The sequence below is a fragment of the Somniosus microcephalus genome, chromosome 24 (assembly GCF_052327205.1).
Source record: "Somniosus microcephalus isolate GS21.2 chromosome 24, FLI_Smic_1.0, whole genome shotgun sequence".
NCBI lineage: Eukaryota > Metazoa > Chordata > Chondrichthyes > Squaliformes > Somniosidae > Somniosus > Somniosus microcephalus.
Genome location: NC_141010.1, coordinates 41,104,564 through 41,128,753, shown reverse-complemented (window position 1 = coordinate 41,128,753; position 24,190 = coordinate 41,104,564). Strand labels below are relative to the sequence as shown.

At 45.6% G+C, this 24,190-nt stretch overlaps 1 protein-coding gene across 4 annotated transcripts in view; it reads right to left on the bottom strand.

Annotated features, from left to right (window-relative positions):
- Positions 1 to 22,137, bottom strand: part of LOC147101268 (F-box/LRR-repeat protein 20) — a 138,487-nt gene extending 116,350 nt beyond the window's left edge. The window contains exon 1 of one of the 4 annotated variants that reach the window (XM_085966559.1): positions 22,070 to 22,137. Coding sequence is in view for 1 of the 4 variants with exons in the window: in XM_085966558.1 (XP_085822684.1) it covers positions 21,903 to 21,932 (30 nt within the window). In the remaining 3 variants the exon portion in view is untranslated. The other 3 variants (XM_085966561.1, XM_085966558.1, XM_085966560.1) reach the window with 3 other exon arrangements.
- Between the last annotated feature and the right edge of the window lie 2,053 nt (positions 22,138 to 24,190).

Genomic DNA, 24,190 nt, shown 5'->3' with positions numbered 1-24,190 from the left:
TTAATTGTTTAAATAGCCCAAGCTATTCATTTTGAACCTCGTGACCTGCAAGGGCTCCAGGCTTGTTCCACAGGCAGTGTGCGAGCGACAACCAATCTCTGTAACTAAAAGGAGTCACAAGGTGCCTCGTTCCAAAATGTCTCTAAAGATTTTATTTTTGAACAGGTCAGTCATGTCATCTGGTACAGAGCAGAGTCAAGCTTACCTGGTTGTAGTTTTAATTGACAAAAGTGATATGATGGGCAGCTCTGTGGCCAGAGGTTTCCAGTGTGGATTAATCTGGGGTTGTGGGAACAGTGTTGACCGAGTAAAGCGTTTATACAGAATTTACAGCAGAGAAACAGGCCATTCGGCCCAACTGGTCAATGCAGTGTTTATGCTCCACATGCACCTCCTCTCACCCTACTTAAACTAATTCCATCAGCATATCCTTCTCTCCCTTTTTCCTTTATGTACTATCTAGATTACAATTAAATGCATCTATGCTGTTCACCTCAACCACTCCATGTTCCACATTCTAACCACGCTCTGGGTAAAGAAGTCTCTCCTGAACTCCTTATTGGATATATTAGTGACTACCTTATATTTATGACCTCTAGTTTTGGCCTTCTGCACCAGTGGAAACATCCTCGCGACCTCTACCCTATCGAACCCATTCATCATTTTTAAAAGCCCTCTATTAGGTCACCCCACAGCCTTCTCTTTTCTAGAGAAAAAGAGCCCCAGCCTGCTCAGCCTTTGTTACCCAAGAGGTTAAATCCACTGACCACAGGCGATGTCAATCACGTGGTACATTCCAGTAAGCCAGAGAACAGTGGCATGTCTCTATGATCTTACATAGAAACAGAAGTTAGGAGCAGGAGTAGGTCATTCGGCCCTTCGAGCCTGCTCCGCCATTCAACGAGATCATGGCTGATCATCCAAACCCTAGCACCCGGTCCCTACACCGACAGCCATCCCACCCAAGCCCTATCCCCGTAACCCCACGTATTTAATCCCCCCTAACACCAAGGGCCAATTTTTATCATGGCCAATCAACCTAACCTGCACATCTCTGGACTGTGGGAGGAAACCGGAGCACCCGGAGGAAACCCACGCAAACACGGGGAGAATGTGCAAACTCCACACAGACAGACAGTCACCCGAGGCCGGATTTGAACCCGGGTCCCTGGCGCGGTGAGGCAACAGTGCTAACCACAATGCCACCTGGCAACGACGGTTTACCTAGACACTGGGCAGGTAAGGTCATACTCCAATTCATAGGGGATGCAAGAGCCATTACAGGAGTGGTTGGTGGTGTTAAAATATCTAGCATAAAATGCAGAATATAATTTTTTTTTTTTAATTTTATATCTTATGTGCTTCCATAAGGCACCTCCCTCCCCTCCCCCCCGCTTCAACTGCCATGCAAGGTTAAAAGCCTGGGGCCTAGAAATTGGATAACGTGAACACACAGATGTGCTCAGCAGGGGGGAATGACGTTTTCAGTGTTCGCTTTGGCTAGCTTGCTCCTTTTAAAGGCAGTCTGCACCTCCTAAAGGTGAGCTGCCTTCTACTGAAGACAACTGGTACGTGTGCTTCACACCAACTCAAATGGCTCCACAGGCCAGAGGGAGAGGGAGAGGGAGAGAGGAAGCCCTCCAGAAAGAAGGATGTGGGACCAAATCACCTAGGTGATCACTGCCAGCAGTGTCAACCCCAGGATTTGGCTCGTGCCCAAAGAAGTTTCATGGCCACAGACAAGTGCTCAAGGTTAGTGAATGCAGCTTCAAAAGCCGTCTCCTACCAATTGCACCACAAGCCTCACACACTGCAAAATGCACGACCCCTCCCCCAATCACTCACCTACCAACAATCTCTACCAAACACGAGGCACACCTCACTTCCTAGCTTCACCTCATCCCCTTGGAGGAGAAGGTGCTGGCCATTCTTGACAGGGGCATGGCTGAGCCCTTGGCCAGTGGTGGGGCTGAAAGAATGCAAGATGCAGGTATTCTCATACGTTATCCTCCTCCTCCTCACATCCCACTTCCCCCTCATCCCACAATCTCTTCTGATTTACAAGCCGCACATGGTGTAAGCATGCACCTCTTCCTTTACCCCCCTCCCCTCACCACAATCCTACCTTGTGATTTCCTCATTTCAGACACCCAAGAAATTCAGTCTGCCCAGATAGTGGTTGACCAAAAAGAGGAAACACCGTCACTCAATTTCACACTCCCAGCCACCAGCTCAGAGGTCATTCTGCAAGGCCATTTGCAGTGTCCCCCAATGAAAGTCAGCAGCCTTCCACCAGCCATGCTGCAGCCACTGGGGTAGCATGGCATAAGAGCACTAGGATAGGCAAAGGCACACACATGACAGTCACTAAGTGAATGCACAAGGGTGATTAGTTGATTTTTTTATATAATATTGGATGCACATATAGATAAAGTTGGATTGGAAGATTTGCTTTGTGGTGGCTTTTATTTCAGCAATGTAGCCATGAGGACGCGGTGATGGTCAGTAACAGAGGGAAGGTAAGGTGTGGGACAAATGTTGAAAGGGAATTGGGGTGGTGTTCACCGATACCGCAGGCAGATGATTTGATCCCGGATAACCCGGCCAGAAAGGGGCTCTCTGGGTTGTCTTCTTCCTTCCGCTTCTTCCTCTGCAAGCAGCTTGTCCCCTTTACTGCCACTGCTCCATTTCCATGTCATACTGCAGCCCAAGGGGGACTGCAACTACAGCCCCCAGGACTGAGAGCAAGTGGTGTTCTTAGAGATCTTCCTTTAAGCTTCGCAAACTTCCAGCTGCACTCCCTTCACACTTTAACAACTTTCAAACACCAAGCCACTACTCCAATAAAATGTGAAGAAACCAGTACAAAAGCAAAAATCGAAACTTACCTGAAAGTTGCATGTGTCCCTTTAAGGAGCGCTGGTAGGAGGTCCATCGTACTGCTGCATGCACATTCTGCTGTGCATGCTTTGGAGAGGGCGTTAAAAGGAGCAGCGACATCCAAAAATCGCAGATCGGCGTCAATTCAGGCATTGCATGCCGAAAGACATCACGATCTGGCTTATCTAAATATCTGGAGCGAGCGCAGGCAACGGCAGCGCTGCCGACATGCCCAAAATGGCAGCCGTCATTTTTTCTTCAAACCAGCCTTAATGGTCCGCACTGACGGGTCTAACTTCACGACCTGTTTCGCTAATCATCTTCGCTCAGTTCTGCAATACTGAGAATCGGCCTAGAGTTTCTCTGCACTGTCTTTACACAACTCGAATATTTCCCTGGCGCCATTGTAACCAAAACTAGATACCATATCCAAACTGTGGTTTGACTAAATAACTCTACAATTTTAACAGAACTTTCTCCGACATATGGTTGAGTATTCGGTTTGCTTTTGTTAACTGTTGCTCCGCAATGTAATTACATGCAAAGTGCGGAGTCCATTAGCACCCCCCGTATCTCTCATCAAACTCATTTTAGCTATTTCTACAGTATTCCAGAGTACGCACAGCATCCATTCTTTTCTTCCAATATGCAGTACCTTACATTTACATCGGTGTTAAGTTTTAATGTGCCACTGCTCTCCCCAGTTACATATTTAATCCAGTTCCTCTTGTAGGTTCCTGTCTAAACAGCGTGGGTTGAGACCTGGAACTAAGCAAAGTGAGCGATCAAGCCAGCAACAACACTCCACGGACTGGCGCATTGCTGCTCCAGTGTGAGGTGCCAATGTGCAGCTCACTCTCATTTTTAAAATGCATTCACATGCAATAACAACTCATCAAGATAGTGTGCAGGAGGAGCTCGCCCCAGTCCTCAAAGCTACACATCCAAAACCTATGTTCAAGAACCATTCAAAAACACATCAATTAAGCTGGTGGTTTCAAGAACAAAACTAACTCATTAAATATTAAACCTCTCATCGATTTGTGTATTGTATATGGTTGTACTGAATTTTTGCCAATGTTTATTTTACTACCACTTGTCAGTGCTTTCGCTATAACTGATGTGCGGTATATTAATTTCCTATGAATATTTACAAGTATATATTTTACAAGTCTCCTGGAACACTCTTCGGTTTATTTCATCCCATGAGTGAGGTGATCAAATAACTTCAATGCTACACTCTCCGGTGGGACCCATTCCATAGTCAGTACAGCAAGTGCCATGTTCACACATAGAACATAGAAAAGTAGGAGCAGGAGTAGGCCATTCGGCCCTTCGAGCTGGCTCCGCCATTCAAGATCATGGCTGATCCTCTACCTCAATACCATATTCCCGCTCTCTCCCCATACCCCTTGATGCCTTTTGTGTCTAGAAACCTATCTATCTCCTTCTTAAATATATTCAGTGACTTGGCCTCCACAGCCTTCTGTGGTGGAGAATTCCTCAGGTTCACCACCCTCTGAGCAAAGAAATCCCTCCTCATCAGTCCTAAATGCCCCATCCCATATCCTGAGACTATGACCCCAGCCAGGGAAAACATCTTCCCTGCATCCAGCCCTGCCAGAATTTTATACGTTTCAATGAGATCCCCTCTCATTCCTCCAAACTCCAGTAAATACAGGCCCAGTCGACCCAATCTCCCCATATACGACAGTCCTGCCATCCCAGGAATCAGTCTGGTGAACCTTTGCTGCACTCCCTCCATGGCAAGTGCATCTGTGGTAAGACATCCCTGCTCCTGTACTCAAATCCTCTTGCAATGAAGGCCAACACACCACCCGCCCTCCCAACTGCTTGCTGCACCTGTATGTTTGCCCTCAGTGACTGGTGTACAAGGACATCCAGGTCCCTTTGTACATCAACATTTCATCACACAGTGTGGTTATTTTAGCAGAAAGCCTTTGCCAACTCCCCTCCCACCATATTTATTTAAAAGCCATCACCAGTGGTTTCCACAGTGCCCGAGCAGAAATATGGTGCAATAGAGTTGATTTCTTTTCAATCACCCTCTTTCTTTATTCCTCATCCCTACCTTTCACATCTGCAGCGTGCACTAGTTCCCATTCAAATTAGGTGCAAGAATATGACCGAGTGAATAGCTCTCTAATTTTCCTTCCCAGGTTGGGATGGGGGAAAATGGGAAAGATTGCACCAGGGTATCTCTGGACACCTTGCTCATGGATCTTGGAACCCTTCATGTGGGGCATCACGGATGGGTGATGTGTGCCACTCGTGCCAATGGTCCAGTGCATCACCTTAATGGTCGATGATATCATGCAATAACCAATGACAGACCACTGTTGAAAAGCCAGCCAACACTCACTATCTAGGCTAATATATGAAGAGTGGCAAGTCGTGTCCATGGAATTGCACCCCAGCAGGAGTCAGCCCTTTCAGTAGGAGGGGGGGGGGGGGGGGGGGGGGGGGAGTAGAATTTTAAAAACAAAGCACGAACTACCAGATTGTTGCTAACCTTCGGAATATTTAAAAAAACTTTGCATTTTTCTGAAAAGTTAAAATATCCCTGCACTAAAATTTATCTACCAAACTAAAACTCGTTAAATCTTTAATGAGTACACAAACATGGTTATAAAATCCGTACAAAAATTACTTGGAGATTTATAGTCCTATTAAAAGGAAAATAAAACCCCCCAGAGGAAATGAACCGACTACTGGTCTGAATTAAAAAACAGAAAATGCTGGAAATACACAGTAGGTCCTTCAGCAGGTTAATGTTTCAGGCATGGGTCACTCAAGGAACCGGGGAAGCATTAACCGGTCTTTTTTTTTTATCCCCCAGATGCCGACAGACTTGCTGTTTGCAGCATTTTCTGTTTCCATTAAAGTCGGACAACATTTGTAGGTTTCTTTTCATGGTTACTGGCCTTACTGCGCCTCCAGCATTGCAGCTTTAAGACTGACTGCCGGCTCGGAGACAATGGCCTGCTGGAAAAGGCTGACTGACATAGCTAGGTCTCGAACAGGGGATCCAGTGCCAAGGAGGAACCACAGTGCGCAGGGCTTCCCTGCAGTGCTACATCAGCAGCACACCAGTATGTTGTCAATGGACAGAAGAAAAAAAAATTAGCTGTCAATGGGAAGAGGAAAACATCGGAAAGGCAGCAGTAACTTCAGGAAAATGTTAGGATGAGAGATTTATGATCAAAAAGAGCAAGGCAGATTACAAACCCATGCAACACATGGAGCTGTGGTTTTAAAGGAGCGAGGTAAAAATTTATGATCAAAGAATGAGTATCTCTCACTAGATAGGAGTTAGGGTGGACTTATACCACAATGCAGATTCACTTCAGCTACTGGATCGCCACGGCCCACTATTACAGGGGAATCGGACAGGGAAGAGCAGGTGTCTCTAAAAAGGAGCCTGTCCAGTTTTCTATCCCATTTAAATTATAGATGGAAAAACTTCACTCCTCCCCGCCCAACCACCCCCAGTCGATTTTCCTGTGTTCTCTGCGCCCCCCCCCCCCGGCCATCCAACAGCTCCAGGTTCAGGGCCTGGGTAGTCTGTACTGACAATTTAGTGCTAATCCAGTTCCCGAAAGGACACTGCATTTACACAACTTGTGACAGTGTGACGCAGAAACCGCCTTCCATCTTTATCGTGCAACTGCAATCCCGAGACTTGGCAGCTCTGAAACCGTGCACTAGAGAGAGAGAAGTCTGAGGAAGCAATAGATTTCTGGCGTCTACTTGGAGGTGGAAAGCAACAGTTAAAGTACTCAGATGCTGCACCCCCTTTTCACGAAGCAGCCTGTTCCAAAGTGAGACGGTAGTCATAGCTCCAACCACACCCGAACGCTTCCACAAGTATATCAGCGTTAGCAACAAAACCATCAACATCGCACACCCTGCCCTTGTTATGTTATCCCAGCAGATAGCAGATCATTCAGTTCTCCATTGTGACCCAGGGAGCCACGTCTAAAAGCTGGGTGGATACATTAACTGGTTACCAAAACAAATGTCGCACGTCCGTGATTGTTTCAGGCAACCCACAGCAATTTGCCAACCAATAAAAAGCTACAACTATGAAATTAGTAGCAATAGAGAACCCAAAGTTACAAGAATTAAAAATACACACCCATTAGGTGAACAGTTACATCTGGCAATGTGCACACAACCCACTCCAGATGTTACACTGAATCTTAGATACAAAGTAGTCTGAAGACGCTGGTGTATCTGACCTGCAGTCTGAAATTGACAAACACATTCCAATCTGCAAAATTCTGAGACAAAACAAGAATTAAACTGATTGATCAGAGCCCGGGTTCACTTAACCATTGGTGTGTCACCTTAAAAGGGACACATTCCATATTAGCAGAATAATAAACTGTACATTACATGGTTGGAACACTCCTGTTATTATAAAACAATAAGTCACTGGACAACACCATGGAAAATCTGCTGGTACAGTACTTTTAAAATCATTGGCATTCTGCATCCAAATTATTGATCTACATTGCAACACCTTGGTTATTGGACCATCATACATTTAAACAATCTTGTGACTACTTGAGAATAGCAACCGAGTGCCATTTAGTACTGGGCCTCATAACTGAAAGATCAGTATAAAAACAAAAAGCAGTCTGTAGCCACTTTTATACTTCACTGGTACTCTCTGTGCACCAGTCGAAACCGCCAATTTCTATAGGCATGAAGACCAGTTCCAGATGGCAGGCCAGGGGAACACACGCACCACAACTGGTGAGTCAGAGAATCTGATGTTGTCCAGTTCCATGGACACAGACTGACGCAGCGAACCTCAGGAGCAGAAATCACATGAACAGCAGGCCCTCCGCTGTAAGATGCGGAAAGCCAGCTTTATTTTCAAGTGGAGCCAAGAGCAGTACAACGGCGTGCATCATTAGCTGCCCTTTACTAACATAAAGGTCAGCTTTGGGCACAAACGGCGATCCGGGCATAAATTGTGCTCAAAATTGCGCTAGTTTTGCAGTGAATTTTTTTGCTCAAGCTTCTGCTCAACCTCATTTGCAGATCACCAAACTTAAAATCTTCCAATGAACCAGCACAATCGGGCAAGGTTTTAGAATAATTTGTATTTATTTTTTAAAAATTTTTTTTTTTTTTTTTTTAAAAAGGGTTTGCATTAAAAAATATTCCTTGATCTATTTTGGAGTGGTAAACTGGTGCAGCTTTATTAATGCAGCTGAAAATAAGCATCACAAAAAAATAAGGATTTTTAATCAAAGTGTCTAGTCTACCACCTGTGAGCAACCCGAGTTTTAGTAACTGAAGGGGACTTTAAAAAGCTGTACAGAACCATTTACTAGCTACATTGGTGTACAGTAGTCAGCTTTAGTAAATAAAAATTTTTAAAGCTTTTAAAATGTGCCCGCTAGTGTCCTTGCATCTAAAAAAATAAACTTAATTTTAAGAGCCTTTGAGTGGCCACAAATGGTCGCAATTCGCGGAAACTCGCCATGGTGATTAATCCGATCTGGGGGCGTGGCTAGTTCTACAGGCATGGCCGACTTCCAGCATGATATTTTGCAAACCAGTGCAAAAGATCACGGAAACTCGATTTGCGTAGAACGTAATTTGTGCTTGAAATTCTTCGATCTTTTGCACTAGTTTGGCCGATTTCAAGCAAATTGCTCTGAAAAAACAGAAGCTCTAGGCCATGCAGTCTTTATTTGACCACCGTTTTAATTCAGAGCCTAGGCAACCGTGCCCACGCTGCCAAATCCCACTCACCTAGACCCGTGGAAAACTGAGCCCATGTGTCTCCTACAATAAAAACAGAAAATGCTGGGAATACTCAGGTCAGGCTGCATCTGTGGAGAGAGAAACAGAGTTAACGTTTCAGGTCGATGAACTTTCGTCAGAACTGGAAAGTTAAGAGGAAGGGGAGGTTTTAAGCAAGTGCAGGGGCAGGGAAAAGGGGGGGGGGTGCGGAGGAAAGAACAAAGGGGAAGGTCTGTGATAGGGTGGAAGGCAGAAGTGATTAAATGACAATAGGGATGATGGTGCAAGGCAAAAGGAGATGGTAATGCGACAAGAAACAAAAGATGATTCTAGATGAGGTGTAAATGGGAACTGCAGAATCAACAGCTGTGGCTGAAAAAAATAGGGGCAGAGGTTATGATCTGAAATTGTTGAACTCCATGTTGAGTCCAGAAGGCTGCAAGGTGCCTAATTGAAAGATGAGATGCTGTTCCTCGAGCTTACGTTGAGCTTCATTGGAATATTGTAGGAGGCAGAGGACAAAGAGGTCAGAGTGGGAGTGCAGTGGAGAATTAAAGTGACCGGAAGCTCAGGGTCACCCTTACGGCCTGAACGGAGGTGTGCCGCAAAGCGGTCGCCCAATCTGCATTTGGTCTCCCAAGTGTACAGGCGGCCGCATCGTGAGCAGCGAATACAGTATACTAGATTGAAAGTAGTACAGGAAACTTACTTTTTTTTTTTTAAATCCGGCACCGACAGGACCGACGTGGTGCCGGTTCATCAAAAATTCCGGATAACCGAAAGCTATAGTAAGAGATACGGAGCCGAGAGCTCCGTATAAAGCAACAAACCCTGTTGCTTAGCAACAGGTTCAGAACAATGGGCACAAGTTCCAAGCGTCTCTGTAGCTTAGCAACAGCTGCAGCCACACCCTTGCACAGCAACAGATCGAGGAAGGCAAGTAATAAAACTTACCTGAACCTACTCCTGAATTTTGCCGGTTAACCGAGATTTCCAGTTATTTAGGTGCCGGTAAATCGAAAGTTTCTTGTACAAGTAAATCGCTGTTTCACCTGTTTGGGGCCCTGGATGATGGGAAGAGGATGTGGTTAAAGGGGAGGTTCTTTCCTCTCCTCCCCTCCCCCCTTTCCTTGCCTTTGCACTTACTTAAAACTGGTTATATCTCTTAGCTTTTTACAGTTCTGACAGAAGGTCATGGACCTGAAGCGTTAACTCTGTTTTTCTCTCTCTCAATAGATGCTGCCTGACTTGCTGAGTATTTCCAGCATCTGCAGTATTTTGCTTTTGTGTATGTCTCCTGCTGGGATAAGGAAGCGGATTTAGTACTGCAAGTGCCGGTCTCCAAAATAAAATGGAATCAAATATAAAAGGCAGCTATTAAAAAGTGTCCGAGGCCTGCTTTGCATCACGGTGCTGCCACCAACAGCAGTCCTAGCTTCAGCAACAGCACAGAAATATTAGTGATGCAGCACTTGGGCCTCCAGCAGCACAAGGCACATAAAACACACTCGCACAGACACAGTCGGTCAGACACACACACTCGCACAGTCGGTCAGACACACTCTCTCTGGGGTACAATTGCACCACCAGCAAAACAAACAGCTGCTTACAGCAGTGTGCGAGCTGTCTCCGCCTGCTGTTTTGGGGACAGGTCATATGTACAAGGGCCCTCCTGGTCTGTGCAGCTTTATTGCCTTTAATCACCAAGTCATCAGGAGAGCTACATTAATGCATCCTAGCACAATAGGCCACTCACTTCCAGGCTCAGTGGTGGGTTTCATTGTTGATTGCTTTTTATGTTACAAAACAAATAACTTTACAATGCTCTGGGAATACTGTAGTGATGAAAAAATGTAGCTATTTCCACCACAGCTGAATGGACTATGGCTGCAGTCAACATCTCTTCTACATCAGCCAGTCGAAATGTGAATGAAACACAAGTTAGCTGGTATAGTCCGACCTTGCCTAAACCCACTCAACAGGCAACCCCTACCCTGCTTTCACACAGCAGTCCAGTCACAAATGCCAACACTCTCCAGACTAATACAAGCGAGTTGGCAGGGTGATGGGCAAGTCGCAGGAATCAACCGCTCGACTTTCAGTTGAGAGCCAAAATGGTCTCACTAATTTCCCGGCATTCCCACTCTCCGAGAAATATCTGTTTTATTTTCCTCAAATCTGTCCTTAATGTTTTCAAAACCAGTTACTTTATTAAATTCTATTTAGTATAACACAAAAGCCTATTTTAACTCAATAACAAAAAAAAGACTTGCATTTATATAGCGCCTTTCACAGCCTCATGACATCCCAAAGCTCTTTACAGCCAATGAAGTACTTCTGAAGTGCAGTCACTGTTGTAATGTAGGAAACGCCAATTTGTGCACAGCAAGCTCCCACAAACGGCAATGTGATCATGACCAGATAATCTGATTTAGTGATGGGTTGAGGGATAAACATTGGCCAGGACACCGGGGATAACTCCCCTGCTCTTCTTCGAAATAGTGCCATGGAATCTTTTACTTCTACCAGAGAAGCCAGGCAGGGCCTCAGTTGAGCGCCTCATCCGAAAGGTGGCACCTCAGACAGTACAGCACTCCCTCAGTACTGTACTGGAGTGTCAGCTTCGATTTTTGTGCTCATGTCTCTGGAGTGGGACTTGAACCCACAATCTTCTGACTCAGAGGCGAGGGGTGCTACCTGACACCGAAATAATTACATAAGACAAAGAAATCCTACAGCAACAAAGCGGAGCAGGCAAATAAATGTTATCATTATCCAGAATAGCACGTACGTGTCAGACAGTCTGACTGGAGGTCATTTCAAGCTTTCTGATTGGGCCAGTGTAAGCTCGTGTCTGAGGTAATTGATTCAGTGTAAGCTCGTGTCTGAGGTAACTCAAAAACAAACAGATAGTAGCAACAAAAAAAATTCAGCTTGCTTTCATCCACGAGACCGTCCCCCACTTCATTCTGCACTTCCAGCAAACATGCAAAACTGCTCCAACTCCAGCCAGCTGACACTGCTACCTTGGCCTCGGCCAGCCAGAACCTCTTCCCCCGCTCCCCGTGCTTCAGCTCTTGACTGCCACTTGCTTCATACCCTGCCCCTGGGCCTCTGCTCTTTGGCCCGTGAGCCACAGGAAAGGCTACGTAAAGAAAATATGAGCTTGTGGCAGCACGGTGGCATAGTGGTTAGCACTGTTGCCTCACAGCGCCAGAGACCCGGGTTCGAATCCGGCCTCGGGCGACTGTCTGTGTGGAGTTTGCACATTCTCCCCGTGTTTGCGTGGGTTTTCTCCGGGTGCTCCGGTTTCCTCCCACAGTCCAAAGATGTGCGGGTTAGGTTGATTGGCTATGATAAATTGACCCTTAGTGTTAGGGGGATTAAATACATGGGGTTACAGGGATAGGGTGGGATATGTGTTGGTGTAGGGGTTACGGGGATCGGGTGGGATATGTGTCGGTGCAGGCTCGATGGGCCGAAATGGCCTCTATCTGCACTGTGGGGTTTCTGTGATTCTGTGATTCTGTGAAATGTACGTAGTCTACAACAAATCTGCATAGATGTGGGCTTAACAGTACGGTATATGGCGTATACACATACAGTAGCAGGGTTCCTTAGCTGGCTCGAAATTTTGAAGGAGCACATTCTACAGTAGTAGAGGACATTGCTGGACACAATGGAGCAAGATCTAAACTTTGTGCAATAGTGTAAAACAGGCGATAGCAAGTCAGCAACCCATTTTACATCTCGCTCCATTTTTATTTCTGTTGACTTCAAATTGGAAGAGATGTAAAACGAGCTGCCAATTCGCTGCCACTCGTTTTGCACTATTGCACAAAGTCACAATCTACCCCAGTGTCTAATCTGTGATTGAAGACTTCACAAACTCAATCAAAGTTATACATTAGTTTGAATATTGTATCGAACAACTTCATCACCAGGGCTCCATCTGCACAATGCATATATAAAACTTTGTGTATTGCAGTTAATTAAAAAAAAAGATACACTAGCTGATCTCCCATGGCACTGCCCGTGGTAAGTCAGTCTGAGGATAAGCGGTTTTAGAATCGATGCATTAGAATTGCGTTAATTATTACTGCCGTCAAAGGGAAACAAAGACCAAGACCTGGTGTGTGTCTGTACAGGCCCAAGGCTAGAAGCCAGGCTGGGAAAAATGCCAGGGTTTCCACTCTTGATCACTGAATAGTGGTGCATTTGTGGATGCTGGGCTTGGCAGCAACAGTCTGCTAACACTCACCATCTAGGCTGGCACATGAAGAATGGTAGCTTGAGCAAGGTACTGACGAGTCGGTGTTGCCAATGGAACCATACCCACAACAGGTCAGTGCGCTGTGGAGTGGAGAAGGGGGGGTGGAAGACGCATTTCTAAATGTTCCTCATTCAAGCCACTACCATACCTGATAATTTAGTGCCTCAAGGCCACATACCCCTCACAACCTTGGACCAGCAGTAACTGAACTGAAACAGTTGCCTGCCGCCCCACTCTCCCATATACGGAAAGGCTCCACAATCATTAATCCTCCAACATGATGTGTGCTGTATTGAGGCACATTGCTGTTGAGAGCCAGTCATAAGAAAGCCCTACAAAAAGTCAACAAAGAAATGCTACAAGGATGAAAGAACTCAAAAGGTGCCTGTTCAAGGCCAGAGTTTGGGGTTCAAGGGACAATTGTAAACGATTTACTGCTTTGGACAAGCAGTTTATCTTTCTGAACCCCTTAAATCAGATCAATGCCTTATATCCACTCCCAAGTTCCCCTTATTTTTCCTGCTTATACAAACAGGGACGCCGACACGAAACAATTCATCTGCAAACACTTAACTCTACCCTACACCTTGTAAATAAACACATTTGTCACTACAGGAAAACAAAGCCCAACAGTAAACAATTGCACAGCACGGCCCCGAAAACCACACAAAGCAGTTTCTGAGCACAAATACATTTCTCAACATGGAAACCAGCTTTCATGGGAATCCAAACAGGACGCTCGTATCAACTGGCATTTAAACTTGCCACTTGTGGTTTACCAGCTCTTAACTTAGCCGTTGAGAGGGGCACACAACAGCGCGCATCTTGGTGGCAGGAATCAGAAGGAAAAGAAAATGGAAAAACTGCCATGACCAGGCCAACCTCTAGTCAGTCAATTATAATGCAACAGAAAGCACCAACAGTGGACATGAGGGCAATGCTGCTTCCTTCTCCCCACCACCTCAGTCAATGTCCTCGTGAACCCCTTTTCCTAGGCATACAATTTAATATTACCACATTTAGCTGAAGTTATCCAGAACCAGCTCTCAAGCTGTGCCGAAGTACAGGAAACTCGCGATTTACCAGCACCTAAAATAACCGGAAATCTCTGTTAACCGGCAAAATTCAGTAGGTGGTTCAGGTAAGTTTTACTTCATATATTAGTGGCAGTTCCTGGATCTGTGGCTGTGTTACTGGGGCTCCTACACTTGTTGCTAAGCAACAGGGACGTTTGGTCTGTGGTCAGAGTTCCTGCACATGTTGCTAAGCAACAGGGAAGCCTGGATTTGTTGCTGTGCACGGAGCTCTCGTACCTTTTAAACTATACCTCTCTGTAATCCGGACTTTGATAAACCTGCACCACGTCGGTCCCGGATACCAAAGAGTTTCCTGTAGAACACCAATCAACACTACACCGTAATGTATCTACAGGATGTGGTGTATTGTCACATCGGAAACTACATCTGAAAAATATACACCAAAAGTTAAAAGAAAATAATAATGAAAATTTTAAACATTTCCCGAGGGGATAGCAGGGGTCCACATAATTGATTGTTGTAATGTAGGAAACAGTGACTATACTTTAAAAGTACTTCCTTGGCCGTGAAGCACTTTGGGACAGCCAGAGGTTGTGAAAGGTGCAATATAATTGCAAGTCTGTTTGTCTTTCTTTACTTGGATTTTTATAAATGCTTCTTGTAAATCAGTGCTGTATTTATACATCTAATCAAAACCCTCATTAGCATTCATTTGAAACTGTATGGTGAAGGCCTGCTTAAAATTGTTGTACGGTCAGAAACACAGCAGCCAATTTGTACACAGCAAGCTCCCACAAACAGCAATGAGATAATGACCAGATAATCTGTTTTACTGATGTTAGTTGAGGAATAAATATTGGCCAGGACACCGGGAATAACTCCCCTGCTCTTCAAAATAATGCCATCAGATCTTTTAGATAACCCGAGAGGGCAGACTCATCCAACAGAGGCCACTCCGACTGTGCAGCACTCCCTCAGTGCCGCACTGGAGTGTCGGCCTAGATTTTGTACTCAAGTCGCTGGAGTGGGACTTGAACTCAAGGGCGAGTGCGCTACCAATGGAGTCACGGCTGCAATTACTGTCATACACACACACACAAAAAAAATCTTCATTTTCTTCTTTAAGTAAAGCTTGAAGCAAAGCACAATGGCACGTTTGGAATGATGAACTGTATTAGCTGGATAGCAGAGGCATGCAAACTACCCCCCGGTGGACAGCATGCGGTCTGCGAGGCCCGGCAATCCACAAGGCCTGGGCAACTCAATTCTATTTGTGGTTACATTTCCAACTCTGGTCCATCCTCTTAATAGTTTTATGGGCCTGGAAATTTGGAAACGGTTGTTTTTATAGCTGCTGCCTCGTTGCTGGATAAATGCTAAATCAGGACACCAAGATCTAATATATGAAGCTTGAGATAAACGCAAATTAATAGGAACATGGATTGAAACTTTATATGTGGCCCCCAGGGGATCCATGAGAAGTACCCCGGGGATCCATGAGAAGTACCCCGGGGATCCATGATGAGCTGCTCACAAAGACACAAGGTTTGGTCACTCCTGCTCAGTAAGACCCTCAAGGTGAGGATTAGAAGATACGATCTAGCCTGCGAGGCAGTGGGCGCTCCATTATTCTATACCTGACCAGGGCCTCAAAGAGCACGGAAATTCCTGTACCACTCAATAATATTAAGTAAAATGTGAAAAAAATTTAAAAAGTGGACGAACGAGGTTCTGCCTCCCGCTCGGCACTCCGTTGTGGTTAGGTGAGGTTTAGTAATCCTTGTATTAAAACCAGCTCCATAGTTAAATATCATTATTCAATTTTGGGGGCAACCCAAAAAGTGGTGAAATAAAACAAGGTTGGAAAGATGTTGGTAAAGATGAGTGGATTGGGGGTGTGTGGGTGGTGGGGAGAAGAGGGAAGCAGGGAGATGGGTTGGGGGGGGGGGGGGGGGGAAGGGGTGGGGAGAAGAGGGAAGCAGGGAGATTTTGGGGGGGGGGGGGGGGGTGGAAAAAAGAGGCAGTCTCACCACCCTAAGTTGAGAAGACACTCAATTTCCTAACGTTCTTCCTTGTACAGGAGCCTCACATTTTCCAACATCTGAAGTTTGAAAAAGTGGGGGACAGACAGACAGACACAGAGACAAATGAGGGGACATGGTGCCAGACACCCAGTGGGAATCGGAATAACACAATCATCCAGCTGCATGATCAGCTACGAAGAGTGTTACTGATCAGAACGGACGACACACAAAACACACAAGCATTGCTGTAGCCTCTTTCTCCTTATGGGAATGACACTGTTGTCACTGATCATTCTGTCAAACGCTCCACTCGGAATATTACACCATTCTTCAGAAATTGGCATCCACAGTCAGTTATACCTTAGACCTCATTATTATAGCAGGCCCCCCCTCCCCTCCCCCAAAAATTGGGACAAAAAAAAACTTGTGGCATGTTACGTCAAGCTGCTAAATAACCATTTGTAAAAATGACTATTACATTCGCTCATTCTCTTCCCTGCCCCCGTCCCCCGGGACTGACATGTTATATGGTGAACGCTATGTAATCTGTGGCCAGCAGGGAGCTGTGAATAAGCATAAATTTTTTAAAAGGCCAATTAGCTACTGCATGCACCAACATGCACCTTCCTGCCACTGATAAGTAGGCACCGGGCCTGTTTTAGTAGGGATAAAATAAAACAAGCTTCCAGCAGTTCTCGATTTGTCTCTAAATTCCTCTCTTTCTCCACACACCCCATTCCAGGACAGCTGAACAATAGATTATTCGGAGCTCACCTGGTGATTGGATGCCAAGAGGAGAGGCAGATTCCAAACCAAAAGTAACAGTTCGTCCAAAAGAAGCCGGGTGACCCTGGGATGCACCGCTCGCAACCTCTATGGCAAGCTCCAGAACCAAAGTTAAGGACGAGAAAAGGCCACTGAAGCTCGTCCCTCCAACACTCTAACTTGCCCCAATTGCTGCATCTGACTATCTTGAACATTCCACACAAGAGTGCTGGTGTTTCTGTCCTTTCCAATCAAAAGTACAGGACTTGAGGCAGCCGAGTGGAGACATCAGACAACCCAACCCTGCAGAATCCCCGAACTTCAAACAGCCCTTGGTACCCCCAGAGAGAGTTCTGCGCTGCCTGGTATCATGAGTGCGAGGGGAGATTCTGGATAATTTTTTCCATCCCATTTGCACGACTACAGTATGTGCTATCTAAAATAAGGGCTAAAGTTTTTTTTTGGGGGGGGGGGGGGGGGGGGATAGAAGTTGTGGGTAGACAGTGCAATGGATCAGTGGATTAGGACACTGCCTGGTGCAACACAGCCACACAAAGCAGCGGGACCCAAGTTTGATTCCCAGTCTATGCCGAGTTCGCTGATCGCAACCAGGGCAGCTGGTGAGGTTTTACAATTAGCTCAATGCCCCATGGCTAGGAAGATGGAAGAGAGAAACATCAATCAATCAATCAGGGCTCCCACTCCTACTCGGAATGCAATGTATGAACCCTGCTGGAAAGTGCATATGTGGATGGAAAACAAGAATAGGATCAGGCTGAACTGTGGTGCCCTCTGTGACTGAGCTGCCTGCTGACACACTGCAACCTCCCACATTATGAATGGCCACTTGGCCAAAGTGCTGCAGGGCTGCCTTCACCCATGGAACTATACCCCAGAAGGTAGCTCCTTCAGGAGGGGTGAAGGATTTAGAATAGCAACCTTTTAGTCCTTTTCCGCAGCATCTCACCTCGTCCATGGCTGAATGGGTAAACATGCCACAGTGCTACACCAAGATGTGCAGGTTAGGAAGAATACAGGCCAGTTGCCACTCCTGAATGACTTTGCCCCCTCCCCTTGCTAGAAGTGCATGTGTGGATGGTGGGTGTGGGCAGGCCACAGGTACGAGGACTTCCACAGTCAAGTAACATTACCTCCTCCCAATTCTGGCAATGCTGCTCTTCCTCCTCTCTCCCCCCCCCCATCCTGGGTACTCTTCCCCCAACTCGCAAACCCAATTCTGAGCCCACTGCTTCTGCAACTTCTGGGCAGCTGTATCCTGCTCCTCTCCACACCCCTGCCACCCCACCTAACTCCCAGGGCTCATTCTGCCAGGAGGTGGCTGGCTGCGGAGTCTCAGCTCACTGCAGACTGGCTTTCAGCAGCTGGCTGTTGTGGTCGAGTGCTTTGAAGCAGCTCGCTAGTGGGCTCAAGTGGCTGGCTGCTGGACGCATGTTGCTGGTTGCGGCGGGCTGCTTTCTGGGGGGACTGGCTGCTCCTCGTGGATGGGCAGTTTCTGGTGGTTCGGACACTGGCTAGCGAGCAGGCTTCAAGTGACTTCCAGTTCATTGGCCGAATGCAGAGTGATTAACTTACCTGGTCTGTGCGGCCAGCTATTCACTGAACCAACAAGGAGCATGTTTTGTGTGTGTTAATGGTATACTGCACTGTTGTACATCATGAACTAGCATAAACATCAAAGTATGTGTATATAAAATTCCAAAACACTGGATAATGTATCAAAAGTCAACATTTTCTGGATGGATTTACTAGGCACCTTCCAGTAAGAGAGATTTCATGCATGATACCCAGTATACCCACATCACCACTGATGTATTAACATGCGCTATGCAGTCATTACAAACAAGTGCCAACATGGGCCAAGAAATTAAACATTTACCGTAGCCATTCTAATATGACATTTCTCTGGGGGAAAAAGTGAAAGGGGCAAGCCTAAATTCTTCTCTCATTCCGTCTCAGTTGAGGAGGTTAAAACAAAAGGCATAGCTCAGATCAGTAGATGTGAAAATGCAGCAAGTTTGATAGGAAGGAGGGAAATAAAATGGATAAAGGAGATCAAGCAAGCACAGGAAGAATTACAAACAGCAACCACTGCTGACATTGCACCAACTACCCACTGAATTCGATAAGCACAGGCACACATTCCCCACTAAACCAGCCTGGCAGTGTGAGGCCGTATGCAGCGTTAACTGTCTGGTGGAAAAACTTGGGTTTATTTTTGGTTGACAAGCCATTCCATAACCTGTCCAATCAATCAGGAACATGGCAAATTTAGTCAAGAGGTCCCTCCCCATAAAAAGGTCATTTTGCTTTTTTTGAACATTAAAAGAAGCTTTTAGAACACAGCTTTCTTTTTCTGTTCCAATTTTTAATCCTCCTCTATTGAGAAATAGTTAGCGCCCTGGCACCTTGTCCACATGTTTGTTCTTCATGTGTGAGCCGAGACAATGCATGCCAATGAGCTACTCAACTGTGGGGAGCAGCAGAGACAAAGTCAATGTTGCTTTTCACTTGAAGTACACACACGCACTCACACACACACACACACACAGTCACTGGATAGTGATCAGAACTGGGGACCATGGCTGATTATTGCCCTCTCCCATCCCTACTGCTGCCGCCAAGTTCAGATAATTCAACACAGGCTGAGAATTGGGCCATTGGGCCTGAAGTACATCAGATGTTGCTTTAATGCTGACTTGGAGGCTAGGAGGGGGAAAGAAGCTTCTTAGTTATAATTGTTAGCTCATCAAATTTTTCCTGAAGAAAAATACAGACCTTTAGAATTAAGGAATCGCACCTCGCCCCCCCCAAAGAGAGCTCACTCCCAAAAATGTACCACACCCTGACTGGGCAAATACTCCACTTGAAGATTTTTTTTGGAGAGGGGTGGAGGAAGAGTGGAGGAGCAGAGAACTAATTCCTAGTGGCAGTAATTCGGTCACAAACTATACAAATATATAAATTACCAACAAGTCCGGCAGTCGTGTAGTCGCAGTGTTCAATTTAAATCCCTGTGGTTGTGGTTCATGTTCCACTGTTGCCCAACAACCACACATGTGGCAATTTTCATTGGCCCTCAGCTAGTCTGCAAAATGTCTCGTTTCATCTAATACTGTTCTTTCCGTTCCCCTTCGTTTAATGAACTACCATTGCTTACCAGACAGTGCAATAACAAACAGCATTCAAAACAAGTGTAAAAGCCTGGTAGCACCAGAAAAGCTTTTTCCTGTATCACTGGCTCTTCCTGTCACATGAAAGAATATACTCAGACTTCCACTGTAACTCCTGGTCAACCCCGTAGGTGATGCAACAATTTGTTTTGGGAACAAAGAGCTTTCGGCCCAGCAAGTCCGCTCTATTTAGACAGATTAACTCACCATATCCTTGAATCCTTTCTCTCTGCAGAAAGGTATCTAACTTCCATCTATTTAAAAAGCACTTGGAACACCATGCAGGGTCTCGCACAACTTTACAACACAACCACCACTGTGGAGCAGGATTCAAGTAGCATTCAAATTACTATAACTTCACATTCCCGAGGGTGAAAATATTGCAGCCTCTCAACTATTACAGCTTTGTAATCCTGCTTTATAACTATATGCACTATTGGATTCTACATATAATAATAAAGGATGCCCACTTCTCTCAGTACCATAACACGGGACAGAACACAAAGTCATGATGCTCTGTTGCGTTATGACTTGTTTGGGATAGGCTTGGTGGACCAGCCAGTCTTTTCCAGTCCAACTTTTTGCATGTTCGTAGGATGATTCTTTTCTTATTTTAACTCTTGCTACAAATTTGGGAAAGCACGTATCTCCATAATAAAACATTAACTATAAGATCAGCAAAGGTCCAAGGAAAATTGAAAACATGGAAGAGACAGGTGATGATATCTGGATGGAATTGGCAATACATGCTAAATTAATGAGCTGGCAGTGGCAAACCTTGGGTTGCCTGAATCACAACTTGGAGAAGCCGTGCTCCTATCAGTCTGAACAGCCATAGATATGTACCACAACCAATACAACCCAGGGTAACTACCCAGCTATTATTTTACATGTACATACTTATTAAAGCTGCCTTTTTTTTTACCCTGTTTAAAAAAAACCTGTCCCCTACATAGTGCAATGTCGTTGCTTTCCTATTACACAATCCAAAAAACACCAACACCACAGTTATAAATACAGGCTAAAACTATCAACACACTGCTGGACCATCATTCTGTGCAGGATATCATCACATTACATAACCACAATTATTCAGTTGCTCGTCAAGCCAATACCCACCACCCCCCCCAGTTAAACTTCAGCATTTTATTCTTCAATAATTACAATTAAAGAGCTATCTAAAATATGAATAATAATTAGTTTAAATCATCATAGGAGTATCTTTCAATCATCATAGGAGTATCTTTCATAGATCAGTAAAATGACTTGTTTGGAGGTATGATCCTAAACTTAGTTACTTGGTGGGAATTTAAAAAAAGCCTGCCATTAAAATACAATCTTTATTAATTTATTAAGTTACAGAAGGCAAAAAAGTTTTATTAAACATATTTCATTCCAAATTCGCATCAGCACAGATATAGGGACACAAAGCGTTAAAAAAAAACCATAAAGCTGATTGATTACTTTAAATAAATGAATCTGTAGCCAAAAAATAAAATGTTTAAAAAAAATACTTTTTTTTTTAAATTAAAAAGAATCTTGCATTTTACAGGGGAAAAAAAACACAAAAGAAAAACCACACACACACACACACACACACACACAGTGTAACTCTGGGGTTGCAGCACATTGATCAGCTGTTGCACATCACACAAAGAAATAAATTCCCTGCTTCACAGGAGGAATTATATTTTTTTTTCGTAAATCATATGGCAGCTGAGCATTTTTCTTTATAAACCAAAGGGAGGGGAGAAGGAGTAGCATCCTGTTGCAAGGGATCTGGTCGCAGCCGAGGCCTGGCCGGCCTCAATCAGCTGGGAGACAATAACAGAGAGAGAGAGAGAGAGAGAGAGAGCTGGGTGCTAGGGGGGGCCTAGCGGGGGGCAGGGGCAGACTGAAGCCTCAACTCCTACACACACCGCCCCCCTCCCCTCACTGAGTGACTCACCTCGAACCTGCTCTTGGTGACTCCATTCATCCTGCCGCTGGCTCCGGCCCCGACGCCGCCGCTTTGCCTTCCCCCCCGGAGAATTTTTTTTTTCTCTCTCTCCGCTTCTTCCCTTCAACTTTTCAACAAAAACATTAAAACAAAAACACACAGCACTCTCCACCCACCTGCCAACATCCTCGCACCTGATTGGACCGCACGCTGGACCCGGCTCCCCAGCGCCGCGGCCATTCCCAAACCCTCCCCTCACCCCCGCACCGCTCTCCTCCGGCTTTATTCAATCTTGTTCATCCGCCTGATTTCCCAGGGTTTTTTTTTACCCCCCCCCCACTCCCGAAAAATAAGTAATTGCAAACTCCGGCTTCCGCCTTAGGCCACCAGCTGATTGGCTCGTCCAATCAGCGCGGCGCTGACGGAGCCCGGCCAGCCAGGGGCGGGGCCTAAAATCCCCACGTCATTTTTGCGGGAAAAACAAGCGTGGCGCCGGGCGCCCTTTAACATTCCAGTCCCGCCCCCTGCCACTGAGAGCAGGGTGACAGTAACAAAAAACAGGTGCACTGGTTGCTTGGACCCAGAGACCCATTCATCAATACAGCCAGTCACACCATCTCCTTTTAAAATAATTATTCCTGTTTCCAACCTTTTCCCTCTTCTAAACAATATTGGACATAGAAAGGAAGACTTGCATTTCTATAGCGCCTTTCACAACGTCCCAAAGCGCTTTACTGCCAAGGAAGTACTTTTGAATTGTAGTCACTGTTGTAGCATAGCGAAACGCTGCTGCCAAAGCGGCACACAGCAAGCTCCCACAAACAGCAATGTGATCATCTGTTTTAGTGGTGTTGATTGAGTGATAAATATTGGCCAGGACACCAGGGATAACTAATACGATAGCAAAACACTGCGGATGCTGGAAATCCGAAATAACAACAGACAACGCTGGAAAAACTCAGCAGGCCCGGCAACATCCGTGGAGAGAAAATAGAGTCAACGTTTCAGGTCGAAGACCCTTCGTCAGGACTGAGAAAAAAAAGGCGGGGATAACTCTCTTGCTCTTTTTCAAAATAGCGCCACAGGATCTTTTATGTTCACCTGACAGAGCAAACTGGGCTTCAGTTTAATGCCTCATCCACCTCCGACAGTGCAGCACTTCCTCAGTACTGCCTTGGCGTGTCAGCCTAGCTTTTTGTGCTCAAGTCTCTGGAGTGGGACTCACAACCTTCTGACTCAGAGATGAGAGTGCTACCAACTGAGCCATGGCTGACATTGTGTACTTGAGAGGACTAATTTGCAGGGTTATAGGGGAAAAGCTGGGGTGTGGAACTAAATTGGATAGCTCTTTCAAAGAGCCGGCAAAGGTGTGAAGGACCGAAAGGCCTCCTTCTGTGCTGTAAGATTCTATGATTCTATTGACTGGCTAAGTTCCAGGGATGCGCAGGTCTTACTTCAGTGTGTATCCCAGGCCCGGGGCTACTTCAGTGAAAGGGTCAGGAGCTAGTTTTTTTTCTCTGAACTGACTGAACATTTTTAAACAGAGAAAAGTAAGATGAATTAAACCTGCAAACACTAAAAAACCTGAATGAAAAATAGCAAATGCTGGAACTGGACAGGCCAGTCACCACCTGCAAAGAGAAAAGACAGGTTAGGCCTCTGGCTTAGCGGTAGCAATCCCGCCTCTGAGTCAGAAGCTGCCAGGGTTCATAATCCCACTCCAGACAGTCCTGGTGAGTGAAGTCTGAGTTGCCATCGAGTGCCCCTCCATAGAATTGCCCCTCCCTAGACTTGCCCCTCCCTATCTCAATAACCCCTTCCGGCCCTACAACCCTCTGAGAACGCTCCGTTCCTCCAACTCTGGCCTCTTGCAAATCCCCCGCACTTCTTTTGCCCCACCATTGGCTGCCGTGCCTTCAGCCATCTAGGCCCTAATCTCTGAAATTCCCTCCCTAAACCTCATTGTCTTGCCTCCTTTAAGACACTCCTTGAAACTCACCTCTTTGACCAAACTTTTGATCATCTGTGCTAATGTCTCCTTCTTTGGCTCTGTGTCAATTTTTGTCTGATTACATTCCTGTGAAGCGCCTCGAGACATTTTACTACATTAAAGTTGTCATTTAACTTGTGTTTCCTTGTCCTGCTGTCACGGTTTGATTTTAGTTCTACTATATCATTTAATATAATATAATGTCGCCTCTCATCTTCCAAATTTGATGACTGAAAAGCTCAACTTTCTCCAGATCTTTTCCATAATGCAGTCCTCTGATGCTGAGAATTAGTCTCATGGCTCCTCC